At 36.6% G+C, this 19,728-nt stretch overlaps 2 protein-coding genes across 3 annotated transcripts in view; one reads left to right on the forward strand and one right to left on the reverse strand.

Moving 5' to 3' along the window:
• The first annotated feature begins 1,516 nt into the window (after nt 1-1,516).
• LOC133652389 (carnitine O-acetyltransferase-like) lies at nt 1,517-18,517 on the forward strand. Its single transcript, XM_062051099.1, has 14 exons — nt 1,517-1,651; nt 5,367-5,636; nt 5,748-5,866; nt 6,679-6,732; nt 11,238-11,403; nt 11,494-11,668; nt 11,742-11,920; nt 11,981-12,081; nt 12,173-12,292; nt 12,367-12,489; nt 12,558-12,693; nt 12,777-12,839; nt 12,926-13,063; nt 17,473-18,517. The coding sequence occupies exons 1-14, from the start codon at nt 1,625-1,627 to the stop codon at nt 17,686-17,688; spliced, it is 1,887 nt and encodes a 628-aa protein (XP_061907083.1). The 5' UTR covers nt 1,517-1,624; the 3' UTR covers nt 17,689-18,517.
• Nucleotides 17,031-19,728, reverse strand: part of adamts13 (ADAM metallopeptidase with thrombospondin type 1 motif, 13) — a 40,366-nt gene continuing 37,668 nt past the window's right edge. For both annotated transcript variants that reach the window (XM_062051094.1, XM_062051095.1), the window contains 2 exons: nt 18,307-18,482; nt 17,031-18,226 (listed from right to left, as the gene is read on the reverse strand). In XM_062051094.1, the coding sequence (XP_061907078.1) occupies nt 18,071-18,226; nt 18,307-18,482 (332 nt within the window). In that variant the 3' untranslated portion in view covers nt 17,031-18,070. The remainder of the gene's footprint in view (nt 18,227-18,306; nt 18,483-19,728) is intronic.

Consider the following 19,728-nt stretch of genomic DNA (forward strand, 5'->3'; position numbering starts at 1 on the left):
TGCTCCAAAGCATTCACACATATGGTTTTCTACACCAAAATTAATCTATTTATTATAGTGTGAATGCTCCAAAACATTCACACATATGGTTTTATATACCAAAATTAATCTATTTATTGTGTGAATGCTCCAAAACATTCAAACATTTGGTTTTCTACACCAAAATGAATCTATTTATTATGTGAATGCTCCAAAGCATTCACACACATGGTTTTTTTTACACCAAAATGCATCTATTTATTGTGTGAATGCTCCAAAACATTCACACATATGATTTTCTACACCAAAATTCATATATTTATTGTGTGAATGCCCCAAAACATTCAAACATTTGATTTTCTACACCAAAATGCATCTATTTATTGTGTGAATGCTCCAAAACATTCACACACGTGGTTTTCTACACCAAAATGAATCTATTTATTATAAAGCATTCACACATATGATTTTCTACACCAAAATGCATCTATTTATTGTGTGAATGCTACAAAACATTCACACATATGGTTTTCTACACCAAAATTCATCTATTTATTGTGTGAATACTCCAAAACATTCACACATATGGTTTTCTACACCAAAATTCCTCTATTTATTATTCAACTTCAACTTCTTCTTCTTCTTCTCCAGATTCTGGCGCGCTCTACTTTCCGGAGAAGAACAATAATAAGTTGAAGAAGTTGAATAAAAAAAATGATTTTGGTGTAGAAAACCATGTGTGTGAATAAAGTAATAGTCTATCTATAAGTCGTGTATTACAGTGGTACCCAACCTTTTTGTAGCTGCGGACCGGTCAACGCTTGAAAATTTGTATAAAAAAAAATATATATATATATATATTTTTTTTTTTTGGTCATAAAAAATACAATCATGTGTGCTTACGGACTGTATCCCTGCAGACTGTATTGATATATATTGATATATAATGTAGGAACCAGAAATATTAATAACAGAAAGAAACAACCCTTTTGTGTGAATGAGTGTAAATGGGGGAGGGAGGTTTTTTGGGTTGGTGCACTAATTGTAAGTCTATCTTGTGTTTTTTGTGTTGATTTAATTTTTTATTAATTTATTATTTTTATTTTTTTTTAAAAAAATTTTTAAAATTTTTTTTCTTGTGCGGCCCGGTACCAATCAATCCACGGACCGCTACCGGGCCGCAGTATAATATATATATATATATATATATATATATATATATATATATATATATATATATATATATATATATATATATATATATATATATATATATATATATATATATATGTATGTGTATATATATATATATATATATATATATATATATATATATATATATATATATATATATACGTATATATATATATATATATATATATATATATATATATATATATATATATATATATATATATATATATATATATATATATATATATATATATATATATATATATACGTATTATGTTGATTTACTACATGGGTATCAGAGGTGAAAAGCAGGTATATTTAAAGGGCGCGCAGTTGCTTGCTGGGTCCAAAGGGGGGCGGGCGGCTTAGAATAGACGCCGTGCTTGTCCTTGAAACATGACTGCTCGAAGCTTTGGCATCTTTACAGACTTTTGCGTGTTTGTCTGACGAGATGTTGGGTGTTTTTGTCAGAGCGGCGGTAAGTGCGTCGTACATTTATTTTTGCCTTAATAATAAAAATGTCTGTTTGGGTTGACAGCTCGACGAGTTGACAGGGGGTGGGGCGCTAGAATAATCGTATTACAATATTATGCGCTGTAATATTCGGTTAAAATTGCTTTAGTTCATCGGACCGATTTTTTGACGTTATTGGCTGTGGTAGAAAAATAATAAATGCGTTTGTGACCTTCTCCAGAACGTTAGCCTGCCATGACATAACATTAGCTGAAATGCTAATAACATAGCATACAGTATGTGACGCAACCTAACTTGTAACTACTAGTTTATATAAACACAAACGCATTTGATCGAGATTTTTACATCGCTTCGGTTGACCTCCAAATGCAACGTAATTAAAACAAAACTGACATTTTAAAAATAACAAAACAACCGGAAGCATTCTGTGACTTTAGGTAAACATGAAAGCCAGTATTTTCTAGGCGTTTTAATAATGACGAATCAGACCGGATGTAAAAAAAATAATTAAAATGTCAACATGGACAGTGTCAAAAAGAATAAATATTTGTATTTTGTCAATTTCAATACATTTGGCAAACGGTGTGGATCAGGGTTGTCCAAACTGTTTCCACGGGGGGCTGCATACTGAAAAATCAAAGTCAGCCTGGGGAACACTTTTATTTGTAAAAAGGCTAAAAAAAAAAAAAAGTTATACATGAAAATAAGCAGCCTGGGGAACACTTTTATTTGTGTGTGTATATATATATATATATATATATATATATATATATATATATATATATATATATATATATATATATATATATATATATATATATGTATGTATCATCATCATAATTTATTTTGATTCCTTTCATGAAAATGCATATATAAATATATATATATATATATATATATATATATATATATATATATATATATATATATATATATATATATATATATATATATATATATATATATATATATATATATATATATATATATATATATATATATATATATATATATATATATATATATATATATGGTAAAAAACAGCAAAAAGCATATATATATATATATATATATATACATGTACATATATATATATATATATATGTACATATATATATATATATATATATATATATATATATATATATATATATATATATATATATATATATATATATATATATATATATATATATATATATATATATATATATATATATATGCTTTTTGCTCTTTTTTACCACTTTTTCAGTTTTTTTTGTTGTTTAAATATATTACCGTATTTTTCGGACTATAAGTGGCTGTTTTTTTCATAGTTTGGCCAGGGGTGCGACTTATATGTGAAATGATTAAGACATTACTGTAAAATATCAAATAATATTATTTAGCTCATTCACGTAAGAGACTTCACTAGACGTATAAGATTTCATCAGGTTTAGTGATTAGGAGTGACAGATGGTTTGGTAAACGTATAGCATGTTCTATATGTTATAGTTATTTGAATGACTCTTACCATAATATGTTAAGTTAACATACCAGGGACGTTCTCAGTTGGTTATTTATGCGTCATATAACGTACACTTATTCAGCCCGTTGTCCACTATTCTTTATTTATTTTAAATTGCCTTTCAAATGTCTATTCTTGGTGTTGGGTTTTATCAAATAAATTTCCCCCAAAAATGCGACTTATACTCCAGTGCCACGGAAAAATAATAAATACATGTTTTTAAAAGCGGCTTGCACACCCTTGGTGTTGATAATAATCACAGTCTGTATTTGGCTACACCTAGATTTCTTGCCAATGCCAGTGTTTGTTTAAGCGGCCATTCCAAGGTTCAACTATTTTAACCGTCTATTTTCGGTTGGCAATTGGCTTCGTGCATACAAACAAATCTGTTTAGTCCCCCAGTTGTTTTGGTGTCAGTTTTCACAAGCTGTGCCACGCTACTGTAATGTGGACGGCTTTAAATGTTGTTCACACCAATAAACCAGCTTCTTCCTGCAAGTTTATCTCAGACTCCTTACAGTCAGTTCATATTTTACAACATGATAGTATCTTGATTTATGTTCCGACGTCAGGGCCAGTGTACTTATCAAATTTGTCAGATAAAGCGTTACAGATTACATTGTCGAAAGAAAGTCATACTTTGGAATGTCAGTCCTCCTGGGGCATAATGTTTGCACATTTGAGATTCAGCATAAGTACTAATTATCTGTGTGCTTGATGGAAAGGTTATGCAAAATTATTTATTGAGGTTCACAAAACTTTAAAGCAGTGATTCTCAAACACTAGTACGTGGGCTCTATCTAGTGGTACGCTAAAGAATCACTTGATTAAAAGTACAGTGTTTTTTTTTTCTTCCTATATTCAAACAGTGTTACTGTTCAAATTGTGCGTAATGTTACAGTGGCCCACGAATATTATATACATTTCTTAAATAAAACCTCTACCTTGTTTTTAATGAATACTTAGGCCTACTATGCTTTTGTCTATTAATGTTGATCATTATCTTGGAGAGCCAAGTTTTTTCAAAAGCGGTGCTTGGTGAAAAAAGTTTGAGAACCTTTTTGTAGCTGCGTACCGGTCAACGCTTGAAAACTTGTCCCACGGACCGGGGGGGACAAGTGAATGCTCAAAAAAAAAAAAAATATATATATATATATATATTTTATTTTTTTTTTAAATATTTTTTTTCATAAAGAAATACAATCATGTGTGCTTACGGACTGTATCCCTGCAGACTGTATTGATCTATATTGATATATAATGTATATATTGTGTTTTTTATGTTGATTTAATTAAAAAAAAAAAAAAAAAAACATATATATATATATATATATATATATATATATATATATATATTTATATATATATATATATATATATATATATATATATATATATATATATATATATATTTCTTGTGCGGCCCGGCCCGGTGGTTGGGGACCACTGCTTTAAAGGATACAGATTCTTGTGCAGATGCAATATGTTTCCCTCCAGTATATGCGTATATTGCCCTTTTTTTATTTTTTGGAAACCCAAAAAATCTAACCTGACTCTCGCCAGATCCTTGTAGTTCGCTGAGCTCCACACAAGGATATGGGACTTCTCAATAGGAGATGTATTTCAGAAGGCGGGGTCTTGTAAAAAAAAAAAAAAAAAATGTATGTGATTGGATAAACCACTTGTCCGTTATCTTGAATGACGTGCTACTTCAACCACTCACATCGAAATCAACCCGTGATGCTGATGAGAGTGACGCTGGGAAATCCAAAACAGAACAGCCGACATATTGGATAACGACAGAGCGAAAAGTTCAAAACCGTTCTCTGTTCATCTTTTAAAGAATTAATATTCGATAGATTCGACAAAACAGTTGCAATAGCAGAATCAATGTCAGTACACGACCTCGCTGCGTGGCGCCATTGTTGTTTGAATCAAACAGTCGCTTTGGCGCTACGTCACATCTATGAACTCCCGCCCGGCGATCCTGATTGGTTCATTATTTTTTGCTATCTTGAAGGAGTTTGAATTGCCCTCGATCCCAGATCCTTGTGTGGAGCTCAAGGATCTGGCGAAAGTCAGGTTACAAAAAATCAGCCATACGCAGGAAATGACGATGAAGGTGCACAATTTGGAGCTGATCCGTTTTTAAATTGGTCTGCCATAGCAGAGGTTTTTCTAGTTCTAATCAAAAACACGTTTTTTTTCCCAGCTGGGGCCTGGCATGGTGAAACCATGTCGCCTTCTTCGGCCGGTTACGCAGATCCAGGAACGGTCCCTGGTTCACCAGGAGGGTTTACCGAAGTTGCCTGTGCCGCCCTTGAAACAGACATGCGATCACTACCTGGCTGCTCTGGAACCGATTGTCAGTGAAGAGGAGCTGGAGCACACCCGAGAGCTGGTGGAGGAGTTCCTGAAGGGTGGGGTCGGAGAACGTCTGCAGAAAGGTCTGGAGCGACGGGCCCGAAAGACGGACAACTGGGTAGATATTTGACGTGTTTTACCTTCATCATATCACAGGTCATTTAATGAATTATATGGTGTAACAATTCTTAACTAAGTCTCTAATTCTGTTTGTTAATGTTTTTAACAGTTGTCTGAATGGTGGATGCAGTCTGCCTATTTGGACTGTCGGATGCCGCTCGCTGTTTACACGAGCCCTGGTGTGGTCCTGCCACGTATGCACTTCCAAGATCGCCAAGGACAGATGAGGTGAACCACAAGCCACAAACCAATGTAACCTCTCACTGTTGTAAACACAAGTGCCCACACCTACGGCAGGCCTTAGATATACTGTTTTGTCAGGTTCTTCTCGCTTTGGCAGACATTAACATCATGATCATTATTCAATGAGGTTGTTCCCATGTAAGACAAGTTTTAGTTTAGTTTAGTCTTTATTTGAAGGGACAATGCACAGAAACATTAAGCTCAAAGACAGATATGTTCTGTACCAGATTATAGCTAAATAGCTCATTTCCATTTGCAGTCCCTAGCTACCTAAATTAAAGGGATACAAACATCATGCAATAAAATTATAACAATAAAATCATATTATAGCATGTAATCAAATTAAGAAAAGTCATAAAATGCCCTTTTATTGACACAAACTTATTATACAATACTACCACACTTCATTTACATCATAACACATAGACAATACATGCTCTTGTTCACATCTGTCATCATTTGTAAAACACAACCATGATTTTAACAGACACACCTCACAGTTTACAAAAAAATTATTTTGTGTAAACCATATTCAGTTGGAGCTTCAAGTCGACCTTTACACAGGCTTCCCTCACCATGTTGGCTATTTAAAGCATGCCCCTAGCATTGCTCAGCTGTTTTTGACTGATGTGACTCATGAGATATGCTGTGAACATGACCGCCACGTGCAGGAGGAGTCCAGCAAGTCATGATCTTAGTCGTGTATGAATTCTGTGTCAATCGGCTGGAGATAAGCATACATCATCATGTGTCATTCTGTTACATTATGTCATAACTCAGTGATTACTTCTGTGCAGATTTGCAGCTAAATTGATAGCAGGAGTGTTGGAGTTTAAAGAAATGATTGACAGGTGAGTTTCACCAGGTATATTGCAAATAAAGTGGTACCTCAGTTTTCCCAATCTGTTCCAACAGGTCAGACCTTCCATCCATTAGGGATAATTACCAAATACGGTCCTTCTACAGACATCGACCAAATTCCGTTAGTTAACATGTATTGATTCACGTAAAATCAGACGGTGTCATATTTGCGATACATTTGTTGCTCGTGACATCACATTTGGTTGCAGACTAAACACTCAAACACTTGGCGGGAAAACAATCACTAAAGCAGCATTCAGAGTGGACTCAGCCAAATTGCCTCTAGGTAATGTTGTAATTTCCCCTGGCAACAAAGCAACTATGCTTGATAGAAACCCCTAGAATGTATAGTAGGGCTTCATTTTTCGAAAATGCGCTAGCTTGATGCTAATTTGCATTGGCTTTGTCATATACAGTTGTGCTCATAAGTTTACATAACCTGGGAGAATTTATGATTTCTTGGCCATTCTTCAGAGAATATGAATGATAACACAAAAACCTTTCTTCGACTTATGCTTAATGGTTGTGTGAAGCTATTTATTGGCAAACAACTGTGTTTACTCTTTTTAAATCAAAATGACAAAAGAAAGTACCCAAATGACCCTGATCAAAAGTTTACATACCCCAGTGACTTTGATCTGATAACATGCACAAAAGTTGACACAAACAGGTGCGAATGGCTAATCAAGGTTCCAACCCTCACCTGTGACATGTTTGTTTGTAATTAATGTGTGTGTATAAAAGGTCAGTGAGTTTCTGGGCTTCTGACAGACCATTGCATCTTTCATCCAGTGCTGCACAGTTGTTTCTGGATTCTATGATTCTGCATAAAACAGGAAAGAGGTATAAAAAGATATCCAAGGAATTGAGAATGCCAATCGGCAGTGTTCAAACGCTGATTAAGAAGTAGAAAATGAGGGATTCAGGTAGACCAGCAAAGATTTCAGCCACAACTGCCAGGAGAATTGTTCGAGATGCAAAGAAAAATCCACAAATAATTTCAGCTGAAATACAGGACTCGCTGAAAAATTGTGGTGTGGCTGTTTCAAGATGCACAATAAGGAGGCACTTGAAGAAAAATGGGCTGCATGGTCGAGTGGCCAAAAAGTAAAATTTTGGTCTCATCACTCCAAATTACTTTGTTCCAGAAGTTTTGAGGCTTGTCTCTGTGCTGTTTGGCGTAATGTAAGCGTGATACTTTGTGACATTTGCACAGAAATGGCTTTCTTCTGGCGACTCGACCATGCAGCCCATTTTTCTTCAAGTTCCTCCTTATTGTGCATCTTGAAACAGCCACACCACAATTTTTCAGAGAGTCCTGTATTTCAGCTGAAGTTATCAATCACATTCTCTGAAGAATGGCCAAGAAATCATAAATTCTCCCAGGGTATGTAAACTTATGAGCACGACTACATGCTACTGATTAGCATTAGTGATTTTACATGGCAAATTTTAACGCCTCCAAATTTAGTAATGAAAACTACTACCAAGATGCCCGTTACAATCAAACGGCAAGTGTGTAAAAAATATAATACTTACAGTAGGTCGCAAAATAAGACTAAACTGGTACATTCAGTTTCATGGCAAAGACGATTTCCTAGCTAGGCGACACGCTGTCGTCTATACACTACTGCCATCTAACGTCTTGGAATTTCAACTTCATAAGAAGTTTATATTATACTTGCAAAAGACACTCAGAAATGTAATATGAAAACAAGATGTAACGACTGGACAACAGAGTTATCATAATCATCTTGTTTTTAAATGTTACATAAAAATATATTTTTATTATAAAACATGCATCTGTTCTCTACCGCTTGTCCCTTTCGGGGTCGCAGGGAGAATGGAGCCTATCCCAGCTGCACTGGGCTTGGACAAGTCGCCACCTCATCGCAGGGCCAACACAGATAGAAAACATTCACACACACAATTAACATCTAGTAACACACACAAAAGTACTGAAAATTGGTACTGTTGAGTACCAGTATCAATCTCCAGGTACTAGGAATCAGTTCTGTATTGGTTCAAATGTGAAAGGTACCCATCCTTACTTATATTTTTAATAATGCTCAAATATTATTAGATTCAGACAAGACAACTACAATTATTAACACATTTTATAGTGAATGATTATAGTTTAACATGCAGACAAAATGACAAATAAAAAATATAAACATTTAACTAGAGATGTCCGATAATGGCTTTTTTGCCGATATCCGATATTCCGATATTGTCCAACTCTTAATTACCGATTCCGATATCAACCGATACCGATATATACAGTCGTGGAATTAACACATTATTATACCTAATTTTGTTGTGATGCCCCGCTGGATGCATTAAACAATGTAACAAGGTTTTCCAAAATAAATCAACTCAAGTTATGGAAAAAAATGCCAACATGGCACTGCCATATTTATTATTGACGTCACAAAGTGCAATATTCTTTTTAACATGCCTCAAAACAGCAGCTTGGAATTTGGGACATGCTCTCCCTGAGAGAGCATGAGGAGGTTGAGGTGGGCGGGGTTGAGGTGGGGGGTTGGGGGAGGGGTAGCGTCGTATATTGTAGCGTCCAGGAAGAGTTAGTGCTGCAAGGGGTTCTGGGTATTTGTTTTGTTGTGTTTATGTTGTGTTACGGTACAGATGTTCTCCCGAAATGTGTTTGTCATTCTTGTTTGGTGTGGGTTCACAGTGTGGCGCATATTTGTAAGAGTGTTAAAAGTTGTTTATACGGCTACCCTCAGTGTGACCTGTATGGCTGTTGACCAAGTATGACTTGCATTCACTTGTGTGTGTGAAAAGCCGTAGATATTATGTGTTTGGGCCGGCACGCAAAGGCAGTGCCTTTAAGGTTTATTGGCGCTCTGTACTTCTCCCTACGTCCGTGTACCACTCCGTACAGCTGCGTTTTAGTCATAAATGTTACTTTTTGAAACCGATACCGATAATTTCCGATATTACATTTTCAAGCATTTATCGGCCGATAATATCGGCAGTCCGATATTATCGGACATCTCTACATTTAACATAACTTTTCCCTTTATCAGACATGTGAAATTTCCGCATTTTAAAACATAAATTTTTGCATCAAAATATCACTTACGCGTTTTTTTCATTGAAATAGCAATAAAAATGCGACCTTAAAGAAGCGTGTTGAACGCTCGTCTCAACTGCAGTTACTAATTGTTCCTCTTGCCTACCCGCCGCACTGAGTTGCAGGACGGTGAGACGATCCCAGGAGCACCGAAACAAGCTGGCTAGATGTGTCTAGCTTACTTGTTGTTGCCTCCATTCGCTCTCCGAGCCACAATGTTGACAGCTGTCCACTCTGCTGCTTATCATATTTGGATAATTACAATCTGAACACTGTTAGTTCTGAACCAGTTGCAGTTCTAGAGTATTCATTAGTAGCCAGGAAGAAGGTATATTTTTGACGTGACGGATTGTAAACAGAGGTCACAACATTGGAAGTATATTACTCGAGGGGACGCGGCTACAGCATAGAGTTGTCAAATGGGAAACATTTTCTGATTTCTTTCATGCATGTTATAGAATTTTACATTACGTTTTCAATGATAATAATGTCAGTAAATTATCTACCAAAAGACAACCAAAAGAGGTTGGTAGAAGTGAATAATTCTAAAGGTCAAATATAGTGTAGAAATGCACCCAAATGCAGGAAAAAAAATATTTCAGGGGTTTGCGTGGCAGCACTTTTTTTCTAAAATTTACTCATTTTTCTCAACGGTTGCTCACATTTCTGCTTAATTGAACGATCTTGTTTGCAAGGAAGATAAAAAGTGGGGAGGGACGAGGGGAGGAAAGAGCCACACAGACGCCACTTTCGTACTTTTCTACGAGTTATTTCTTGAATTCAATAGTGTTCCTTACTTTTTTATCAAAGTGCTGAAACTCACAACTTTCTTTGGCTCCGTGATGAGTTAGTTACTTTGCAGTCATCCGAAATAAACTTGTGGTGTAACTGTGTAAGTTAGTAAAGAACTACAGTCAAAGAGGGGTGTAGAAGCAGGGGCACATAGACTTATGAAGAGTTGAGAGTAGGCTAACACTGGCACGTTTTGTAATAAAAACACATTGATAACACAGTTGGACTCTCGCAGTGTATTAATAACATGATATGACTCAAAACACGGCCTGACTTAAAAGGACTTTGAAGAAAAATTGCATTCGTAGTCACACTTTTTTATATTATTCTAACATGTCACTTGTCTATGGATGTTGAAAAAATAATCCTATTTAAAGCTAAATGTGATTGTATCTTATTTTGTTGTTGTTAAAGGTTTTCCAATTGTATCAGTTTGAGTTTGGGATGAATTATTCCTATTATTTCCTGTGGGGAAAACATATTTCAAAATCTAAACAAAGCCAGTGTCCAGAATTTATTATGTCTGATCTGAGAGATTTCACTGTATCATAATCATACACCAAAACAATAGTGATTATCTTGAAACATTATGTTCATGTGCCACAGTGAGACGCTACCAATAGAGTATCTGAGCAAGAAGCCCCTCTGCATGGACCAGTATTACCAGATCCTGTCCTCTTGCCGTATCCCTGGACCAAAGAGAGACACTGTTGTAAATCATGCCATCGGGAAAACTTCGCCCACTCACATCACTGTAGTTCATAACTTCCAGGTACTGTAGGTGGCACTGTTGTTCTACTCGTGCATGTCTTGTTGTTAAGGCCACAATTTAGTAAGCTCCTTTTGCCTCTTTTCTTCCTAGTTTTTTGTCCTGGATGTTTACAACAGCGATGGTACTCCACTTACAGTGGATCAAATATACATGCAACTGGAAAAAATTTGGAACACCTCTTTGCAGACCAACAAGGAGCCTGTTGGTATACTAACGTCACAGCACCGCAACACTTGGGGAAAAGCGTATAATAATCTGATTAAGGGTAAGAAGGCACAAATGAAGGCCTCAAGTACGTTTGGTTGATTCTATTTGTTCTCTTGTTTTTCACTCCTCAGATAAGACAAACAAGGAGTCGGTGCGTGCCATCCAAAAAAGTATTTTCACTGTATGTTTGGATGCGCCCATGCCCCGCGTGTCAGATGAGCTGTACCAGAGCCGCGTGGCTGCACAGATGCTGCATGGAGGCGGTGCTCGCTGGAACAGCGGCAACCGCTGGTTTGACAAGACGTTACAGGTGAGTGAAGATCCATTTACATTAATTGGGAAATTCAGTGTCCATATGAATCCTCCACAGTTTATTGTCGGTGAAGATGGCACATGTGGACTGGTGTATGAACATGCACCTGCAGAGGGCCCGCCTATTGTGTTCCTCATTGATTACGTTGTTAAGTATATGTAAGCTCTCTTTTTATTCTATTTAACGGAACGCTATCTCCATTTTTCAACGGCCCTGGAAATGACAGATCGTGCTCTTATTTTGTCCCAGGCAGAAGAATCAAATAGTCCGCTCCCCAATGGTTCCTTTGGTCATGCCTCAGAAGCTGCGTTTTAACATCACCCCGGAGGTCAAGCGAGACATTGAAAACGCAAAACAAAATATGAATATGTAGGTCAAGTGGAGTCTAAAAATATAATATTTAGCCCCTCAAACTTTTTATATGACTTTCTTTGCATTACCAGAATGGTACATGACCTGGATGTGAAGGTTCTACTGTTCTCTCATTATGGGAAAAATGTGCCAAAGCAACACAAATTGAGTCCAGATGCTTTCATTCAAATGGCTCTGCAACTTGCCTACTTTAGGTAACAAATAACTAATTGACAAACATAGTATGATGACATATCCTGATGAGTCAAATTTTGCATTTCAGGATGTATAACATATGTTGCCCCACATATGAGAGCGCGTCATTGCGAATGTTCAAATATGGACGAACAGATGCAATACGAGTAACGACCATGGACTCGTTAAAATTTGTCCAAGCGATGCAGGACACAGCTAAACAGGTATAATGAAAATTTTCGTGAAAGATACACTAGTATTGACATAAGTGATATTCTCTGACTGAGCTTTGAAATGTTTCCTCTAGAACACAGAGAGGTTGGCACTGCTGCACAAGGCTGCTCAGATTCACACGGAGAACACATACAAAGTGAGGACTTATCATTTTATTCTGTGAACTATGTAACTCACTACAGTTTGCCTCATGAGTTACAACTGCTCTTTTTTTTTTTTTAGGCCATTCACGGACAAGCCATAGACCGACACCTTCTAGGATTGAAGATGCAGGGTATTGTAGACCTCACATCTATGCCTGAGATATTTATGGACACTTCCTTTGCTGTGGCTCACCATTACAATCTTTCCACCAGCCAGGTATGTTCACTTAGATACAGTACATTGAAGAATGTACATGTGCAACTCGATGAATTAGAATATCGTGCATTGCAGGAGTTCAAGTCAAAAAGAGAGACCAATTAAATGCCTACTGAAACCCACTACTACCGACCACGCAGTCTGATAGTTTATACATCAATGATGAAATATTAACATTGCAACACATGTCAATACGGCCGGGTTAACTTATAAAGTGCAATTTTAAATTTCCTGCGAAACTTCCGGTTGAAAACGTCTATGTATGATGACGTATGCGCGTGACGTCAATCGTTGAAACGGAAATATTCGGACACCATTGTATCCAATACAAAAAGCTCTGTTTTCATCGCAAAATTCCACAGTATTCTGGACATCTGTGTTGGTGAATCTTTTGCAATGTGTTTAATGAACAATGAAGACTGCAAAGAAGAAAGCTGTAGGTGGGATCGGTGTATTAGCGGCTGGCTGCAGCAACATAACCAGGAGGACTCTGACTTGGATAGCAGACGCGCTATCCGACGCTAGCCGCCGACCGCATCGATGATCGGGTGAAGCCCTTCGTTGCTCCGTCGATTGCTGGAACGCAGGTGAGCAGATGAGGGCTGGCTGGCGTAGGTGGATAGCTAATGTTTTTAGCATAGCTCTGTGAGGTCCCGTAGCTAAGTTAGCTTCAATGGCGTCGTTAGCAACAGCATTGTTAAGCTTCGCCAGGCTGGAAAGCATTAACCGTGTAGTTACAGGTCCATGGTTTAATAGTATTGTTGATTTTCTGTCTATCCTTCCAGTCAGGGGTTTATTTCTTTTGTTTCTATCTGCAGTTAAGCCCGATGCTATCACGTTAGCTCCGTAGCTAAAGTGCTTCGCCGATGTATTGTCGTGGAGATAAAAGTCACTGTGAATGTCCATTTCGCGTTCTCGACTCTCATTTTCAAGAGGATATAGTATCCGAGGTGGTTTAAAATACAAATCCGTGATCCACAATAGAAAAAGGAGAACGTGTGCTTTTACCTAAGTAACGGTCAGAGCGAAGAAAGATACGTCCTGCACTGCACTCTAGTCCTTCACTCTCACGTTCCTCATCCACGAATCTTTCATCCTGGCTCAAATTAATGGGGTAATCGTCGCTTTCTCGGTCCGAATCGCTCTCTCCGCCCGAATCGCTCTCGCTGCTGGTGTAAACAATGGGGAAATGTGAGGAGCCTTTCAACCTGCGACGTCACGCTACTTCCGGTACAGGCAAGGCTTTTTTTATCAGCGACCAAAAGTTGCGAACTTTATCGTCGATCTTCTCTACTAAATCCTATCAGCAAACATATGGAAATATCGCGAAATGATCAGGTATGACACATCGAATGGATCCCGTTTAAATAAAAAAATTTGCTGATTACAACAAGGGTCTGATCTACTACGATCCAAATACCACGCACTAAACAGCGTGTGCAAATGTGTACTACTAGTGGCTGTGTTGCATGTGAACTACTCAAAGTGTTTACAATTGATAACTGGTGCAGATCGCACTATTTAAATTAGGTTTTGTGTGTGATAATGCATCTTCCACCATCGATACACTCATTTATTGCATATATATGTTATCATGACGGTTTTTATATTTTTTTAAACATGCAGCAGACATGTACCATTTTTTTATGGGCATTTTAGACGCAGTCCTGCAGTCTAAAATAGAACCCCTATTTTACCGTGCAGAAGGTGTGGTTATGGAAAATGTTGGCACAAACTGCGAGCGTGCTCTGGAATGTTCCAATTGCAAGAAAATGCATATTGCATTAAGTTTTCTTTTCATTTGAATTATGTTAATAATGTATCTTCTACATGAAAAAATGAAAGCCATTGGAAAAACGCCAGCGGACACCAAAACGCATCAATTTTATTTGTTTTCATCAGCCCCTACAGTCATCCAGCAGCTATAAAATTAGAAAATGATATTGGTGATTAGACAATATGTCAACCGTAGCCAATCCATCCATCCATTTTCTACCGCTTGTCCCTTTTTGGTATCGCGTGGGTTGCTGGAGCCTATCTCAGCTGGATTCGGGCGGTAGGCGGGGTACACCCTGGACAAGTCGCCACCTCATCGCAGGGCCTAAATAAAAGTCTCTCCTATCCTATTCTATCACAGGGCCAACACAGATAGACAGACAACCAATCAAACTCACATTTTTTGTTGCTAATCAGCCTATCCACAAGTGCATGTCTTTGGAGGTGGGAGGAAGCCGGAGAAGCCACACAGAAAGACATTCTTTATTCAAACAATTTTTATACTTTTTCTTTTAAATACAATTTGGATTTATTTGATGCATGTTTTTTTTACAAAAATGAATTAATTTGAAATAAATTGTTAAATCTTTATTTTTTGTAGTGCAAAATAAAACGTTAATTTCATTAAAACATGCATTTATAAATCTTACTAGATCGACTTACACCAGGTTTTGATCTCAGAATCTTCTGCTTATTGAGACAAGCACTATTGCACTGCACCACAAGAGCCAATGAGACAGTCAGGGGAAATCAACCATTATATTCCTATTAGTGATGGCGTGGGAAGCGGCTGGAAATACGTGATTCCATTTCATGTGATTCACCCCCGTCATTCACTAATTGACATTTGACATGCGCTTTTTCATGCAAAACGAGCCCCCCACCGATCGCAGGGCCCTAAGCACAGCCCCACCTGTATGTGTCAGGCTATCCGTTGACAATCACTTGCTCCAGATAAAGAGCTTATTCTACTTTAAGCTATCATACTTTACAGTAAATACACGTTACTGCTAAACCCAAGAACTATATATCCATCGTCGTATATCCTGTTGATTAACTTCACCACTGCTGCCACCTAGCTGGAGGTTTGTGTATTGTTCAAGCATGAATAAAGACACCAATATTTACCCGTCTGTCTTACAGTGCACCTATGATACTACAATGCATCAAAGCTATTCTTTTCTTAATTACCGTATTTTTCGGACTATAAGTCGCAGTTTTTTTCATAGTTTGGCCGGGGGTGCGACTTATACTCAGGAGCGACTTATGTGTGAAATTATTAACACATTACCGTAAAATATCAAATAATATTATTTAGCTCATTCACGTAAGAGACTAGACTTATAAGATTTCATCGGATTTAGCGATTAGGAGTGACAGATTGTTTGGTAAACTTTTAGCATGTTCTATATGTTATAGTTATTTGAATGACTCTTACTATAATATGTTACGTTAACATACCAGGCACGTTCTCAGTTGGTTATTTATGCGTCATATAACGTACACTTATTCAGCCTGTTGTTCACTATTCTTTATTTATTTTAAATTGCCTTTCAAATGTCTATTCTTGGTGTTGGGTTTTATCAAATAAATTTCCCCAAAAAATGCGACTTATACTCCAGTGTGACTTACACTACCGTTCAAAAGTTTGGGGTCACCCAAACAATTTTGTGGAATAGTCTTCATTTCTAAGAACAAGAATAGACTGTCGAGTTTCAGATGAAAGTTCTCTTTTTTTGGCCATTTTGAGCGTTTAATTGACCCCACAAATGTGATGCTCCAGAAACTCAATCTGCTCAAAGGAAGGTCAGTTTTGTAGCTTCTGTAACGAGCTAAACTGTTTTCAGATGTGTGAACATGATTGCACAAGGGTTTTCTAATCATCAATTAGCCTTCTGAGCCAATGAGCAAACACATTGTACCATTAGAACACTGGAGTGATAGTTGCTGGAAATGGGCCTCTATACACCTATGTAGATATTGCACCAAACACCAGACATTTGCAGCTAGAATAGTCATTTTTATCACATTAGCAATGTATAGAGTGTATTTCTTTAAAGTTAAGACTAGTTTAAAGTTATCTTCATTGAAAAGTACAGTGCTTTTCCTTAAAAAATAAGGACATTTCAATGTGACCCCAAACTTTTGAACGGTAGTGTATATATGTTTTTTTCCTTCTTTATCATGCATTTTCGGCCTGTGCGACTTATACTCCGGAGCGACTTATACTCCGAAAAATACGGTATATTCTGTTTGTTTAGACCACACATAATAAAATATATTTTTTAACATTCTCTCAACTGATAAAACTTTGTCAAACAAGAAAATGCTGGTATTTTTTATTTCTCCCTATTCCAAGAATTATCTGAGATAGTGGACTTGTTTTACAAGGCAATGTCATATCATCAGTCATACATTGGCCTGCGCGCATCTTGTGCTTCTGAGAGACTGCGTTATTTAAATTGCATCTGAACGTTGCTATTGCAGGCTGTGATGTAATCACCAGCTAAAATAACTCAGCTCGACAGCAGCATCTCTCAGCATTCAGACCGAACTCTTTGAAGGAATCATCGCTTCTAGCGTTTGTTTACTTGTGTATGTTCCCTCATTGTGACCGTGTGTGTTGGTTCCAGGTTGGTTCCAAAACCGACTGCGTGATGTGCTTTGGTCCAATGGTGCCAGATGGCTATGGAGTGTGTTACAATCCCATGGATGAGCACATCAACATTGCTATCACGGCCTTCAACAGCTGTGAGGAGACACATGCGGCCAAGTTTGCACAGACTGTAAATGATGCTCTGTTGGACATGAGAGCTCTTCTGGAGGACACAGCCAAAACCAAGCAGTGATCCCACACGAGAGTGGAGTGATTTTATTGGAGGGGATCCTTTCCCTGAGAACTGGAAATAAACAAGCGCCAAAGTTCTGGCAGCTATGCCTCATTGACATGGACCTGCAATGCACTGAGAGTGTTGGTGAAAACTACTACTGCTGTATCAACATCTCTACAGAGCTAAGGTGTGACTTATGCTGCAAGTGAAACACAAGTCGTGCTGAGGGAATTTCTATATTTTGTTAAAAGGTGTTCAATGCATATATAAAAACACTAAATAAACAGAAATTGCAAAGTGTACTTTTTAAATGTAACATTTAATCTATTTCTTGTTTTTTTTTAGATTTGCATCTACAGATAAGTGTAAAAAATATATATGTGTTAAGAAATCTTAAAACTCAAAGCTTTACAAAGGAATATTCCGCCCTAAAACTTCCCACGGTGTGCAGGTAGTCTCCGTGGAATTCAATTTCGGCCATATTTCCAGAGGAGTGCCACAAAAACAGCTCCGGGCCTTTAAACACGTTGGTGGTCAAGACATCCTTGTCCCGAATCTGCAAGACACACAAACAAGGTATTTCACATATTGAGTTTGCATCGTATTTAATGCAATATAATGGTAAAAAGTTCCCACCATAATGTATGTAGACTGAAAGTTTGTAGTGTTGAAGACTAATTCTATGTGCACTGCCTGGATTCTGATCTTCATGGAGGGAGGGGAGTTGATTAGGACCCGACAAGTGTGGTTTGTATCAGATGTTGTTGGATTCTCAAAGACTCCAACGGAGGAAAACAGCTGCTTGTCACAATCTTTACAACAGAAGCATAAATTGTATGTGATCAGTGGCAAATAAATACACAGCGAGCCTAAGCATTATATTTATCTAATTAGTAATAATTCAGTTAGATTCTTTTAGGATTGCACTGACTGTATTCAGTTGTGATCAACATGGGCATGAATGACATTCACTTTGTTAAAACAGTATTGTTTTTCCATTTACAGTAATGCACTGTAAAAACCACAACCATGTATTTTACAGTAAAAGACTGGCAGTTCGGTCGCTAGAATTTTACAGTAAAAATAAGTGTGGTATTGTTTTTCCATGAATACTAATGCTCTGTAAAAAAAACAAAAAAAACATGGGTTTTACGATTAAAAAAAACTGGCAGCTCAGTCATTAGAATTTCTAAACATACTATTTGTTCCGTTTTTCCATCTACAGCAGGGGTGCCCACACTTTTTCTGCAGGCGAGCTACTTTTCAATTGATCAAGTCGTGGGGATCTACCTCATTCATATATATAATTTATATTTACTTATTTATGAAAGATATGTTTTTGTTAACAAGTTAAAGGTGTTTAATGATAATGTAAGCATGGTTAACATATATAGTTAATATTGTTAATAAATTAAAGGTGTTTAATGATAATACAATAATGTTTAATACATATAGTTAATATTGTTAACAAGTTAAAGGAGTTTAATGATAATACAAACTTGTTTAACACATATAGTTAATATAGTTAATACGTTAAAGGTGTTTAAAAATAATACAAGCATGTTTAACACATAGTTAATATTGTTAACAAGTTAAAGGTGTTTAAAGATAATACAAGCATGTTTAACACATATAGTTAATATTGTTAACAAGTTAAAGGTGTTTAAAGATAATACAAGCATGTTTAACACATATAGTTAATATTGTTAATAAGTTAAAGGTGTTTAATGATAATACAAGCATGTTTAACACATATAGGTAATATTGTTAACAAGTTAAAGGTGTTTAAAGATAATACAAGCATGTTTAACACATATAGTTAATATTGTTAACAAGTTAAAGGTGTTTAAAGATAATGCAAGCATGTTTAACACATAATTAATATTGTTAATAAGTTAAAGGTGTTTAATGATAATACAAGCATGTTTAACACATATAGATTCCTTTCTTTCACGAAGACAAGAATATAAGTTGGTGTATTACCTGATTCTGATGACTTGCATTGATAGGAATCAGACAGTGGTGCTGATAACGTCCGCATTTTCAAATGGAGGAGAA

This window comes from Entelurus aequoreus, linkage group LG06, assembly GCF_033978785.1.
Source record: "Entelurus aequoreus isolate RoL-2023_Sb linkage group LG06, RoL_Eaeq_v1.1, whole genome shotgun sequence".
Taxonomy (NCBI): Eukaryota; Metazoa; Chordata; class Actinopteri; order Syngnathiformes; family Syngnathidae; genus Entelurus; species Entelurus aequoreus.

What these genes read in the sequence shown, in the direction of transcription:
- LOC133652389 (XM_062051099.1), top strand. Translation starts at nt 1,625, where the DNA reads ATGTTGGGTGTTTTTGTCAGAGCGGCG. An exon ending in GTATAATAATCTGATTAAGG is followed by an intron (nt 11,669 to 11,741) that starts GTAAGAAGGCAC and finishes TTCACTCCTCAG; the next exon opens with ATAAGACAAACAAGGAGTCG. An exon ending in CTGCAACTTGCCTACTTTAG is followed by an intron (nt 12,490 to 12,557) that starts GTAACAAATAAC and finishes TTTGCATTTCAG; the next exon opens with GATGTATAACATATGTTGCC.